The 12,895-nt window shown below is 41.1% G+C and overlaps 1 protein-coding gene across 3 annotated transcripts in view; it reads left to right on the plus strand.

Moving 5' to 3' along the window:
• LOC119420207 (carbohydrate-responsive element-binding protein) overlaps positions 1-12,895 on the plus strand; it is a gene marked incomplete at its 3' end in the record, with an annotated part of 34,255 nt that overhangs the window by 3,172 nt on the left and 18,188 nt on the right. For all 3 annotated transcript variants that reach the window (XM_037687592.1, XM_037687593.1, XM_037687594.1), the window contains 5 exon segments: positions 1,158-1,264; positions 2,767-2,849; positions 2,930-3,019; positions 4,511-4,552; positions 11,395-11,569. In XM_037687592.1, coding sequence (XP_037543520.1) covers positions 1,158-1,264; positions 2,767-2,849; positions 2,930-3,019; positions 4,511-4,552; positions 11,395-11,569 — 497 coding nt within the window.

The raw sequence follows: 12,895 nt of genomic DNA on the forward strand, positions 1-12,895 counted from the left end.
CGTGGAGCCAAAGTGGGGGATTCCACTCCTCCCTGTTTCGTCGGCCTCCCCTCCTCGTGACCTGTTCGGTAATTTCATTGGTCAGATTATTTTGTTTAACCTTTATTTATACAGGTAGTCTCACTGAGTCGCAAGGACCCACCCCTCAAGTGAGATGTGCATTGGGCAGCTATGTGAAGTGCCCAGGTGTGATGAAGCTAAATGTTTTTGGCAGCAGGAAGCTCGTTAGACCGTCAAATTTTATTTTTAAAATCCATAAATTAGCCGCAGCATTGTATAAGCCGCAGGATTCAAAGACTGCGGCTTATAGACCAGAAAGTACGGTAGTTATTCAACATTTATCTGTCCTCTGCATCCTTACTGTTTATCCATATTCTTCAAAATTTAGATTTTGAGTTTCAGTGAGTCACTTGCATACAATCACTAATAGAAGACCCAAACTTTGTTTTGGTATCTAAAGTTTAGTTAAAAAGTCAGCCGAGTAGAAAATATGGCATTTTCCTGAATGACTAAAAGTAACGCGCCTCTCACAAAATAGAGAGCCAGCTTATAGGTGTTAAAAGTAATTTACAATAGTTTTATAAATGCTTTATAAAGTGTTTAAACACTCGTGAATCACCTCATTACAAAACTGAAATAAATCATTTAAAAAGGGACCCTTATTGTAAAGAAATAAAACTAGCTTATAAAAACTTTTTGCATTGCAGACACAAAATGCATCCAGCTGTTTATTTTTGCTCCGCTTGCAGCTCTCCTGTAAAACATCTGTTAAGGACCAGGCCGGTGGAAACTGGCGTCTCCTCGTGTTTTTAAGGAATACGCCGTCTCTGCTCTGGAAAACGACATGTGGCCGTTTTCCTGCATTAAAAGCACGTTGAGAATGATTCACTCGGCCTCCTAGCAACACCCGGAGCACCTCACATTAGGAGCTCCGTTTTTAGCACTCAGCAGATGATGGGATGTTAGAAAGCAGCACAAACATCCTGGTACTGTACTGGGAATAAGTTGATTGGGTGCTATGTTTCAAAATCAGGACAGGTTTCCAGCAGGAAGCAGTGAAGCTACTTGTTTTATCTCCCTTATTGTTCTTCTGCTCTCTCATTTCCCCATTTTCCCCATGTCGAGTGTATTTGAATGTTATTGTCCTTCTTTTTCAGTGGAAAAATAGTTTCCCCTAAATGGAAGTCGTTCAAAGGTCTGCGTCTGCTCTGGAGGGATAAAATCCGTCTGAACAACGCCATCTGGAGAGCTTGGTTCATTCAGTGTGAGTCCTTTACTTACAGTCATTTTTTTAGCGTTTGACAAGAACAGGAAGATAATAAGATAATAATAATAAGTAAGAATAATTCCCTCCGTGCATGCACTGATCTAAAACAAGGACCAGAAAAGTCGGGACACAACGGAAAATGCAGATACTTCCATTTATTTTAACTTGTTTTCATTGCAGACAGAATGAGAAGATAGAAGATAGAAGATAGAAGAAGATATTTTGTGTTTTAGTTCATCGTCTTATGGGCAGCACAGTGGTGCAGTTGGTAGAGCTGCTGTTACTGGTTTAAATCCCAGTCGGGGGACATGGACATTGCATGTTCTCTCCATGCATGTGTGGGTTTTCTCCAGGTACTCCAGTTTCTTCCCACAGACCAAAAACATGCACGTTAGGCTGATTGGAAACTCTAAATTGTCTCTAGGTGTGAGTGGGAGAGTGAATGGTTGTTTGTCTCGTTTGTCTCTATGTGTCCCTGTGAAGGACTGGAGACCTGTCCACTTTTTGGACTGCTAGGTATGAGCACCAGTGACCCCCATGACCCAAAAAAAGGAAAACGCAGGTAAAGATACTGGATGAGTTCATCATCTTGATCTCATTTGTTGTAATTCATTAAAAGAGAAGTTATCCAACATTACTTTCTTATTTCTATTCACTTGTCAGGACAAAGTAAAAGTTAACTTTAGTTCTAAAATGATTCAAATCTGACTTCAAGAGGTCAAAAACACAACAGTTTCCATCACGTTATAAAAATAAAGCATAAACGAAGCCTTCCGTTGCTGCTTCTATAAGATTTACAGTCAAAAAGAAATGATCAGCCATGTGCTGCTGAGTAAGTGCACTGATTATGTGATCATCATCAGTGGGAGCACCTCTATGAAGGCAGGGGCTTGCCAGTTTGCTGCTCTGGAGCATACAGGTCTGTTTTAACACAATGCTAGGGCGGAAAACCATCAGCAATGACCACAGAGAAGCTACTGTTCCCGCCCATCAATCTGGGAACAGTTAAAGATGATTTTCAAGAGGATTGGGATCCATTATTCTACACAGAGGGGAAAAAAAACACAAGTTGAAAACAGCAGCTAACCCTTCCAGTCCCAGTAGTGGACATCCCAGTAAATTTACCCTAAAGTCAGACTGTGTAATGCTCCTAAAGGCTGCCTTCAGGAGCGGCTCTGACATGTTGAGTGTTGTTTTAAGACAGCAGCTTCACTTTGGTCTTTACCGCGATATTAGCTCAACTATGTGTTCATAATTAAACTTAATTACACTAAGCTGAATTCATTTAAAAAGTCATTTACAACAGGTAAGATGTTGATTACTCGTTTTCTTTCCACAGAACTACAATTCAAAGTTGCCAAAATATTCACCTGTTTGAATGACCCTGACCACGTTTTATTTTTTTTTGGTCACTGTCACCTCTAAAGTTTCCTGTTTTATCTTTATCTTATTTGGAATGCGCCTGAATGTGTTATGTTGTTTGTTCTGATTTTGATCAGATGTGGAGAAAAGGAAGAACCTGGTGTGTGGGTTTAGCTCTCCGCTGGAAGGCTCAGAGGCAGAAGCTCATCGAAAGCCTGAAGTGAGAAATTTGAGAAGGTTTTGCGAAGGATGTCCTCTTTGCGGGGTGTCCTGAACGTTGTCACTGGTTTGTGTGGACAGGCCATCATATTGGAAGGCAGCTACTGGAAGAGGAGGATTGAGGTGGTCATCAAGGAATATCACAAGTGGAGGATTTACTACAAGAAGAGGGTGAGACTTGACCTTAAAGTATGACATATGCAATCTGGGTGGTCATGTCAGGTTTTATTCCTATTTATTTAATGTGACAAACCCTCAGGAATAGGAAGGCGTTTATTAACTACCTGAAGTCAGTGTGGGATGGACCTGTTGCAGACTAGTTTTTGAACAGCACTCACCAGGGAGCCTTTAAAATGTCTTGAAGCATTCTGCTCACATGAGGGGCACAATTTAGCAGTTTTGTTGCTTGAACCTTGAACATGTTCAGAAAGTTTGTGCATCTTCATTTCTACAGAGTACTCCAGTACAGGGGTCTGCAACCTTTACGATCAAAAGAGGCATTTTTATCCCTTCGTTCACTATTTGTATAATCATTAATTACAAATTTGTCCAGAGCTGCAAAACCTGCTACAACTGGGATCAGCCCAGTAGCCCGTGGACCACTTATGGTTTGCTGGCGGGAGCTTTTCTGGCTTCTGGTGATGTAATAAAACACAAAATATGTTTAATTTTTTTTTATATATATATTTTTTTTACACCAGATTCTTGTAAAGAAGGATTTTTTTTTTTTTTACCTTCTACATTTTTATTTATTTAAACAATTAAAAATGCGAGCCTATGTGTTTTTTTTTTTGTTTTTTTTTGTGGAAAAATTAATTACCGATATTCTACTCTGAAGAAATAAAGCATAAAGTTAAAGTCAGTACCTAAGAAAGTTAAGTCAGAAAATGTTATATTTTTCTACCTGCATTATTTAACGTGCATCAGGATACAAATGTGAGCACAGTATGTTTTGCTCCTTGTATTTTCATTCATCCTTTATTTATTAGTACTAGTATTCACATATTTGCAATAGAAATCATAGAAAAACTTCCAAAACTAGCATTTGTTCTTGTTGTTTGGCAAAAACAACAAAGGGGCTGACACGGTGTGGAGGTAGGGCAGCCGAATTGGGACCAGAAAGTTGCAGGTTCAACTCCCTGCCATGTCCACATGTCGTGGTGTCCTTGAGCAAAACACCCAATCCCCAATTGCTTACATAGCTGCCCACTGCTCCACCTGTGCGCATCTCAGGTGTGCTGGGTTAAATGCGGAGGACTAATTTCATCATTGCATAGAAAAATAAAACACAGCACTTTTTTATTTCGTAACAACCAATACAAATCAGTTCTATGTTAGTTTTTGGTCAAAGTTTGTAAGAGTTACTGCAGAAGGACCAAAGAGCCATACCTGTATGTTGCTCCAGAGCCACAGGTTGCAGACACCTGCTCTAGTAGATTAAATTCAGAACATTGGGATGGCTGTCAAGGTGGTTAAGAAACAGCCCGAGGCCAATGTGCACGGTCTAGAACACGTGCAGAACCCAAGGCCTGTGGGGCGTTACGACTTGATCTGGCCTTTGAGACCAGGTTTTATAAATCCTCCATTTAGGGTTTCGTATTTTTGTGGCAAGCTTGTTGCTTCTGAATCAGTTTGCACATTTTGCTGTTTGTTGTTTTGCAGCTTCAGAAAAAGAAGGATGATATTCTGTCCATGCTACAAGAGGTACGTAAACTGACACATCCTTCTCTTATCTCGTGGCTACACCTACACCTACATGGCTCTTTGTAGGTTTGGAAACACACAAAGGTTGATAAATATTGACTTTGACCTTATGGAGTCCCACTTCATGTGGGCTGGGGACCTGCTAACATTATTTCCATCTGAATGAAGTTAGTTTACATAAGAACATGTAGAATGAGCCTCTTTTGCTTAACTAGATGGGAAGAGAGAGGGGAGCATACATGGGTGAAACAAGTTGAGGTGCATTTAACCTGACATTTGTAGGCAACTGACACAAACTGATTGCCAGCTGTGACAATCCCACAAACACCTTCTTGGGTTTTATTTTTTTAATCCTTATTCAAGTGAAGTAGCTTCAAAATTTCATGTCATTTCCTCAAATGCGACCTACTTCCTGCTGTGCTTTGCAAGACCTGAGCAGCTGAAGGGGCAGTGAGTTACATCCATCATAGGATGCAGAAACAAAATATTTAGAAGAAGAGAGGTTGCAGCCGCAAGGGACGTCCTAAAGAAGCACATCAATAATTATGGACTTTATATTCACTAAAGTCAGCAGTGGGAAACAATATGAGTTTAATCCATGTTGGAAGTTTATAATTGAAAGTACAATATTAATATTAATATTACAAACAGGATAAAAACAGATCAGAGTTTTGTTCTCCACTTTATTATCTGGTAATCTCTGTTACACATGTTTTTAGGCCATGTTGCGCTAGAATGATCTCTGGAAATGTTAGTGTTTTTGAATGTTTATTGTGGCCAATAACTATAAATGTTTCAGAGGAAACAAGTGCTTTTTTTTTGTGTACACAAATGATTGCAGCACAAAAGCTATGGTTTGACTCAAAATCCACATAACAGGGCCGAAACGGACTCAAGCTGACATCTAGTTGTCAATATACAAACACCTTTTCTAGAAAATTTTGACTGTTTTACAAGACTTCATCTATGCTACAGTAGATATTTTTAAACAGATTTTATTAGACTTTTTAAAAATTTGTTTATCCACACGTGTCCACAAAAATGACAAAACACCCATTCTGTGCCACTAGATGGCAAGTAAGTTCACAATAACACAATATCAAAATACAGAGAAAGAATGTTAGGATAAGATACAACAAATGTATTTGTAACTTCTTATAAGAACAATGCACATTAAAAACTGGACTGGTCAGTCTAAAGAATCCATCAGCCAGCACCAAATGAACCAGACCACCCACCACACATCAGCATCAAGAAAGCTGAGCTGAAGGCTGTGAATGAGTTCACATACCTTGTGTGCACAGTTTTATCTGTTGTCAAAACTGACACGGAAATCAACAACAGGCTGACTAAAGCAAATAGTGCCTTTGGCAGACTCTAAAACATCTGGTCCAAGAAAGACCTGAGGACGGGGATAAAGGTCCAAGTATGCAGAGCAGTGGTACTAACCACCCTCCTGTACGGCTCAGAGACAGGGGTGACATACCGAAGGCACCTCCAACTCCTGGAACACTTCCACCAGCGCTGTCTTCACTCCATCCTTAACATCCACTGGAGTGACTAGATAACCAACATCTTAGTCCTCCAACAGGCAGAGATCACTAGTATCGAGACCATGCTCCTCCAGGCATGACTTAAATGGGCAGAGCATGTGTCCAGATTGGAAGACCACTGCCGGCCTAAGGTCGTACTGTACAGCTAACTGTTCTCTGGGCACCACAACCAAGATGCCCCAAAGAAGAGGTATAAGAACCTCGTCAAGAACTCCCTGACCACATGCTACATTGACACCCACACATGGTCCTCCTTAGCCACTGACAGAACAAGCTGGCACAACACCACCCATAAGGCAGTGGCAGCTTTTGAATCTGCATGCACCACCAGCCTAGAGGGAAAGAGAGGCAGAAGAAAGACCAAAAACCTCTGCTTCAACCCTTGACCAGTCACTGACCTGCAGCCTCTGCAGCATAGTTTGCCTCTCCAGAATAGGCCTTTTATCAGCCACCAGAGTGCTTACTGGCAACATGGACAGTCCCAACCCTAATTTTTTGTTAGAAACTATTCAGCGTCCTGCTGGATCTGGAACAAAGCCTTGAATATTTTTTCCCTGATGCAGCAAGTGAAATAGGTCATAGGCAGGGTGGTGAGGACCCTTTAATATGTTGTTGGACCCGTGAGCACATCGTTGCTTAAGATCTCCAACAGTGAGACTAGAGGAACACCAGTGGCTCTGCTTGCTGTTTTTACAATCCTGCTTAGCTGTTGTTTCTCCAGAGCTTTGCAACAACTGAATGAGGCAGTCAGGCTGTATGTTAGCACAGACTCCAAAGTTTCTCTGTAAAAAGTGATGAGATGAGGTGTGTCCTACCTTTATCCTGTGTTAGAGGAGGCGAAGCCACTGATGGGCTTTTTTTTATCAATAGCTGTGGTGTTCACTGCTGCAGAGGTCAGATCATTTGCCAAGTGGACACCAAGAGTTTGATGTGGTTGACTCACTACCAGCTGAGCACCAGTGATGTTCAGTGGTGAATGATGTTGATATTCAACCCTTCTAGAACCAACCACTATCTTCACATTTAGGTGTAGACTGTGTGATCTGCACCACAATTATACATTCTCCCCCTTGCTCACTTATGCAGTCTCATCATAGTTCCTGGTTAACACCACTACTTTCAAGTCATCTGCAGATTTGATTGATTGGTGCTGAAGTGAGCAGAGTAATCATATAGGAGTAGACTGAACAGAAGGGGGCTCAGGACACAGCCTTGAGGCACAAAATAATTGCTTATGTTGCTTTCAGTGCTTGATTGCAGATTGATACAAACTATGAAATGGATGTGACAAAAATGTAAGGCATTTATGATGCCTTAGCAAAGTTAATGACTGATTTCGTTCTACAGTATATCAGAGGACTAGAACATTCCACAAAGACCCTGGAGCAAGAGGTGGATCAATTCTTGTAATACCAGAAGCTCAAATAATAATTTTGCATGATAGCTTTTAAGGCAGAATGCCAAAGAGCAACCACTGGAAAAGTACTGTATTTAGTTACTTTGGGAAAAAGTACTGAGAGCCTTCCACTTGGATGCTCTTGTCTTGTGATACCTTGTAAGATTGTTCTGATTGGTTCAGAGAAACAACCTCTGAACAGTATTAGTGCATTATCTGCACTGTAACATCGTCTGTGCTGTTAGTGCATCTGGCATATGTTCCTAAAATTAAAATAGACAGAATCCTGGAATTTATTAGAATGTATTTAAGATTAATTCTAACAACAATGAACTCACTGTAATGGTATTTAAGGTGCAGTTGTCCACCCTGGCTTACTGCTGCCTCTATGGCAGGAAGCAAAATAACCAACTGTACATGCACCTGCCCTCCAGATGTGACAGATGGCATCTTTAGTGGAGCTCATGTGAACTGGAGAGGACCAAAATATTCAGGTGGTGGTTCTTGATGTGTAAAACAAGCCACTCGAAACATTTCATGGATAAGAGCGACGGCCTCTAGTAATTTAAGCAGACTGGTTTTGACTGGAGTAATAGTAGTGCTTTTAAAGCAGGTGGGCACAATGCTTTGATCGAGCCCAATGTTAAAACCGTCTTCGACGTTGCTCTGAGAATTCCCACGCCACATGGTCATAGATGTTAGGGCCCAGCTGCCTTGTGTGAATTAACTCTGTCGAACACTTTCTAACATGGTTGCTGTTACCTGGAGTACTTGCTCTCCGGTTGATGGAGAATCTGTGCCTTGTTGGAGCTCACCTCAAACGTGCATAAAATAATTCTGTCTATCTGGGAATGTGGGGTCCTTGTGGTTGGCCTGAGGGGGCGAAGCTTGTCGTTAAAGCTCTGCCAAAAAGATTCTCTTAAAAAAATCTTTTTAACACTTCATAGAAGTTTATTAGTGACAGAATCGAAAAGTGAAGCAGATGCAGACAAACTAAAAACTGCTCCATTGTGCTTTTTGTTTCTAGGATGTGCGTAAAATAGATGCCACATTGTTAATATGCGAAAGTTTTGTCGTTTGAGTCCATACAAATAATGAAAGACTGAATTTGTAGAAAAGTCCTGCGTATAAATGGGATCTAAAATGTAACGAGAACTTAACTGTAATTTTTATACGCTCGTTGAAGGCAGGGTGCATTATGGTTTAATCTCCATCTGTACGTATCTACACACATTTTCTCTTGTCCAGCTCATAACTTTTGAACCACTCAAGACAATTTAATGAAACTTTATTGTTATATGTCATGATGACATCACTAGACAGACTGTCCCATCTCTTTTCATCACCCCAGCTACAAACAAGGTCACAATCAAGGTTAAATGTTATACAATGTCTATACCTGGACTTGTCTAGCCATTGCTATAGATTGTTAAATAATAGTTTGTTGATGGGCGTATTATATATATATATATATATGAGATACTCCTGATATTTGGTTTACTGGTCTGAACTTTAATAAACAGAAGTATTCATTTTCTTAAACAAAAACAAAATGATGTCAGCGCGTTCAAAAAGTTGAACGAAGCAGTTGGAAATATTAAAGTAGTGTTTTTTGAACAAATGCACATTGTGCAGGGAAAGACTCTCAGCTACAACCACACCAAAGCTTAACGTCTGTTAAAATGGCTGCGTTAGAACCATTTTTGTGTTCGCTACAGTTTACTAGCTGTGGTGGCCATCTTAAATTGGACTGCGTCCAATAGTTAATCTGTGGTTGAGCCACTTTCTGAAACTTTTATTGAAAGTTTTACTAAGACCCATCTGCTGGTTCAAGCCAGACCATAGTCTGTTTACTTTGTACATTAAAGACCAGGTGTCCTGTTCTTCTGTTGCTGTTGGGGGTTGAGGCCAGCAGGATTCAGTTTAAGGGAACTGCCATGTTGGACTTGGGAACCAGAGTCTGTGCACTAGCAGCGTGGAGCTTAAAGTCCCACCTGCTAGCCCTCACACAGTTATGGACCTAAAAATAAAGCACCTTTCAAAGCAAATATGAGTTGTACCTCATAACTTTGTAACAGATTCAGGCAGAGATTTATAAATTTCTTTTTGACTAATTGTAAATTTGAAGAGAGATTGAGGTATTTTACAGGAGCATCATTGGCCGTCTCTGCAGGTTTTCATCCTTACCATACCATACCGTACCATACCATGCCATACCACTTTATTTATAAAGCACTTAAAACAGCTACAAGGCCAACCAAAGTGCTGTACAGACAAAACAACAGGTAACACACAAAGCAAAATACAAAATGAAATGGCCAAACTGCCTCGTTCTTATAATTTCTGAGCTTAAGTTTGCGGTGTCACTTTTTTATTTCCTCTAGCCATTTGAGCAAATTTAACCTAAAAATATATGAAGCAAACAAAGTTTTTCAATTAAAAATATAACTCTGCATTATATATATATATATATATATATATAAACTTAAATGAAAAAGTTGACTTGATGATGAAAAATCAATAAAATTATGCAGAAAGTCAATTCTCAGACATCACATCAGGTTACAAGGTCTCAGGAGGTTATAAACTGTAAAATAAAAAATCTAAACCAAGTCGGCCTATATAAAAAGTTGCCTAACTTCCATATTGCAGTATTTTTCTAACAGTCTATGTAATAATGATGTAATAGAATTTCAAAATATTTTGTTATAGCTTTTAGTTTGGTCCACCACCTCAAGATGATCAGTGGTCCCCATCTGGTCTCTCATAAAACTATCTTATCCTTTTCTTCTACTGTAGGATTTCTATATTTTATTATTTGCTTTTAGAAGCGCAAAGGATAAAAACCTGGCCTTTTTGTGACTCAAATAACATTTTTCCACATATATCCATGGATTCCTAAAGATTAATTCTAAAAACTTCATGTTTGATTTCTACCTGTTTTTGTTCAGACAGTTGAACCTAAAATCTTGGATTCATTTATTTCGTCTTTTGGTTTTCCTCTCTTTAAACATGTTCCTGTATCCTCTCAGTATTTCACATCGAGATGCATGTATTGAGATATACCACCCAGTTGCAGGAAACCCTTTAAAAACGTAAGTTCTCTTTGTCGGAAGCAAAATATTTTTGAGTCTTGTTGGGGCTGTTTGGGCTGGCTGAAGCCTCAGGTCTTCCTTTTTGCATTCACATGTGAGTGACTCCCAGAATTAGGTCAGGGACAAAAGGCTGCCACTGTTTTTGAAATGGTGAGACGTCAAAATGAAACCACATAATGATAACCTGTGAGGAGCTTTTGTTTGTTTGTTGTTGTTTTTTAATGTGTGAAAACTGCTTTTTCATAATGGGACACCCACACACACACACGCAAACACGACAGTGCTCTGAGGAGATGTCGTCCACTCAGACGTAATCAAAATAGTTTCCGGCTCAATCTGAGCTTCCTTATAAAAGTGGCTCCAGGTCCAGAGTGGAGGATGAAGACGGCAGAGAGTCTCAGGGTGAAACAAAGCGCTTTGTGTAGAAGGAAAGGAGCGTGTGATGAACTGCAGTTTCTGTGAGTCTTTACTCTCCACAAAATATTGGCTAATTATTATGAAGTGTCTCTGGCTGACTGAATGCTATGCAAATGATTACTTCCAAGATATTGTTGAACATTTTTTAAATGTGTATGTTCTATTTTTAACATTACAAATGCTACACAGTTTTGTATATTAAATATGTTTTGCACACACACCTCTTGTAAAGACGAGCAGGATCAAATGCCGTCAAAGCCTCCCTGTGGTGTCAAACCTCCATTTACAAAGATTCCTCTGATGGCTAAACCACGCACTGACTCAGTCTGTCTCTCTATGGACACCGTTAAGTGTTTTCATTTCCTGCCTGATGTGCTGCAGGGACACATCTGCCAGGCCAAGCTGGACAAAAAGTCCAATCAAAGCCTCCTGGAGCCTGAGTTCGCTCCAGTGGAGGTGCACATGTTTGACCTGGACTGCCTTCTGTCCGACATCTCCGACACTCTTTTCACCATGACACAGACACCGTGTCCATGGAACAGTGACCGGCACAATGGTGAGTAGTTCACACCCTAAAGTCACTAGAATGACTGACTGTTACTTGAACCACAGAATCAAAGATGACTGGTGCTTTGAAATCAATCTTAACAGATGCTCATCCATTCATCCATCCATCCATTATCTTCCGTTTATTGCTAAGTTGGGTCTTGGGGGCAGCAGCTTGAACAGGGAGGTCTAGACATCTCTTTCCACAGCCACCTCTTCCAGCTCTTCTGGGAGGATTCCAAGGCGTTCCCAGGCCAATCGAGAGACATAGTCTCTCCAGCATGTCCTGGGTCTTCTCCGGGGTCTCCTTCCAGTCAGACATACTTGAAGCACCTCTCTAGGGAGGCACCCAGGGAGCATCCTTACCAGATGCCCGAACCACCTCAACTGGCTCCTCTCGATGTGGAGGAACAGTGGTTCTACTCGGAATCTCTCCTGGATGACTGAACTTCTCACCCTATCTCTAAGGGAGGGACCAGCTACCCTGCGAAGGAAACTCATTTCAACTGCATGTATCCGCAATCTCATTCTTTCGGTCACTACCCAGAGCTCATGACCATAGGTGAGGGTAGGAACATAGACTGACCGGTAAACAGAGAGCTTTGACTTACAGCTCAGCTCTCTCTTCACCACAACGGACCGGTACAGAGTCTGCAATACTTCAGATGCTGCACCACTCTGTCTGTCAATCTCACACCCCATTCTTCCCTCATTCGTGAACAAAACCCGAGATACTTGAACTCCTCCACTTGAGGCAGAACCTCACCCTTGACCTGAAGAGAACAATACACCCCTTTCCAGTTGAGGACCATGGTCTCAGATTTGGAAGTGCTGGTTCTCATCCCAGCCGCTTCACACTTAGCTTTGAACCACTCCAGTGAGATCTGAAGATTATGGCACGATGACACCAATAGGACCACATCATCTGCAAAGAGCAGAGATGGAATCCTGAGACCACCTAACCGGAATCCCTCCACCCTCTGGCTGCTCCGAGAAATTTTGTCCATAAAAGTTATGAACAGAATCATGACAATGGGCAGCCCTGGCAGAGTCCAACTCCGACTCTGAAGGGATCCGACCCGACTTACTACCGACAATGAGAACCAAACTCATGCACCACTTGTATAGTGACTGAACAACCTGTAACAACGGACCCCCATTCCCATACTCCCGGAGTACCCACCACAGTGTACCTTTGAGGAACACGGTCAAATGCCTTCTCCAAGTCCATAAAACACATGTAGACTGGATGCGCAAACTCCCATGGCCCTTCGAGGATCCTAATGAGGGTAAAGAGCTGATCCAGTATTCCGCAGCCAGGACAGAACCCACATTG

Source organism: Nematolebias whitei, chromosome 14 (genome assembly GCF_014905685.2).
Source record: "Nematolebias whitei isolate Nwh7 chromosome 14, NemWhi1, whole genome shotgun sequence".
Taxonomy (NCBI): Eukaryota; Metazoa; Chordata; class Actinopteri; order Cyprinodontiformes; family Rivulidae; genus Nematolebias; species Nematolebias whitei.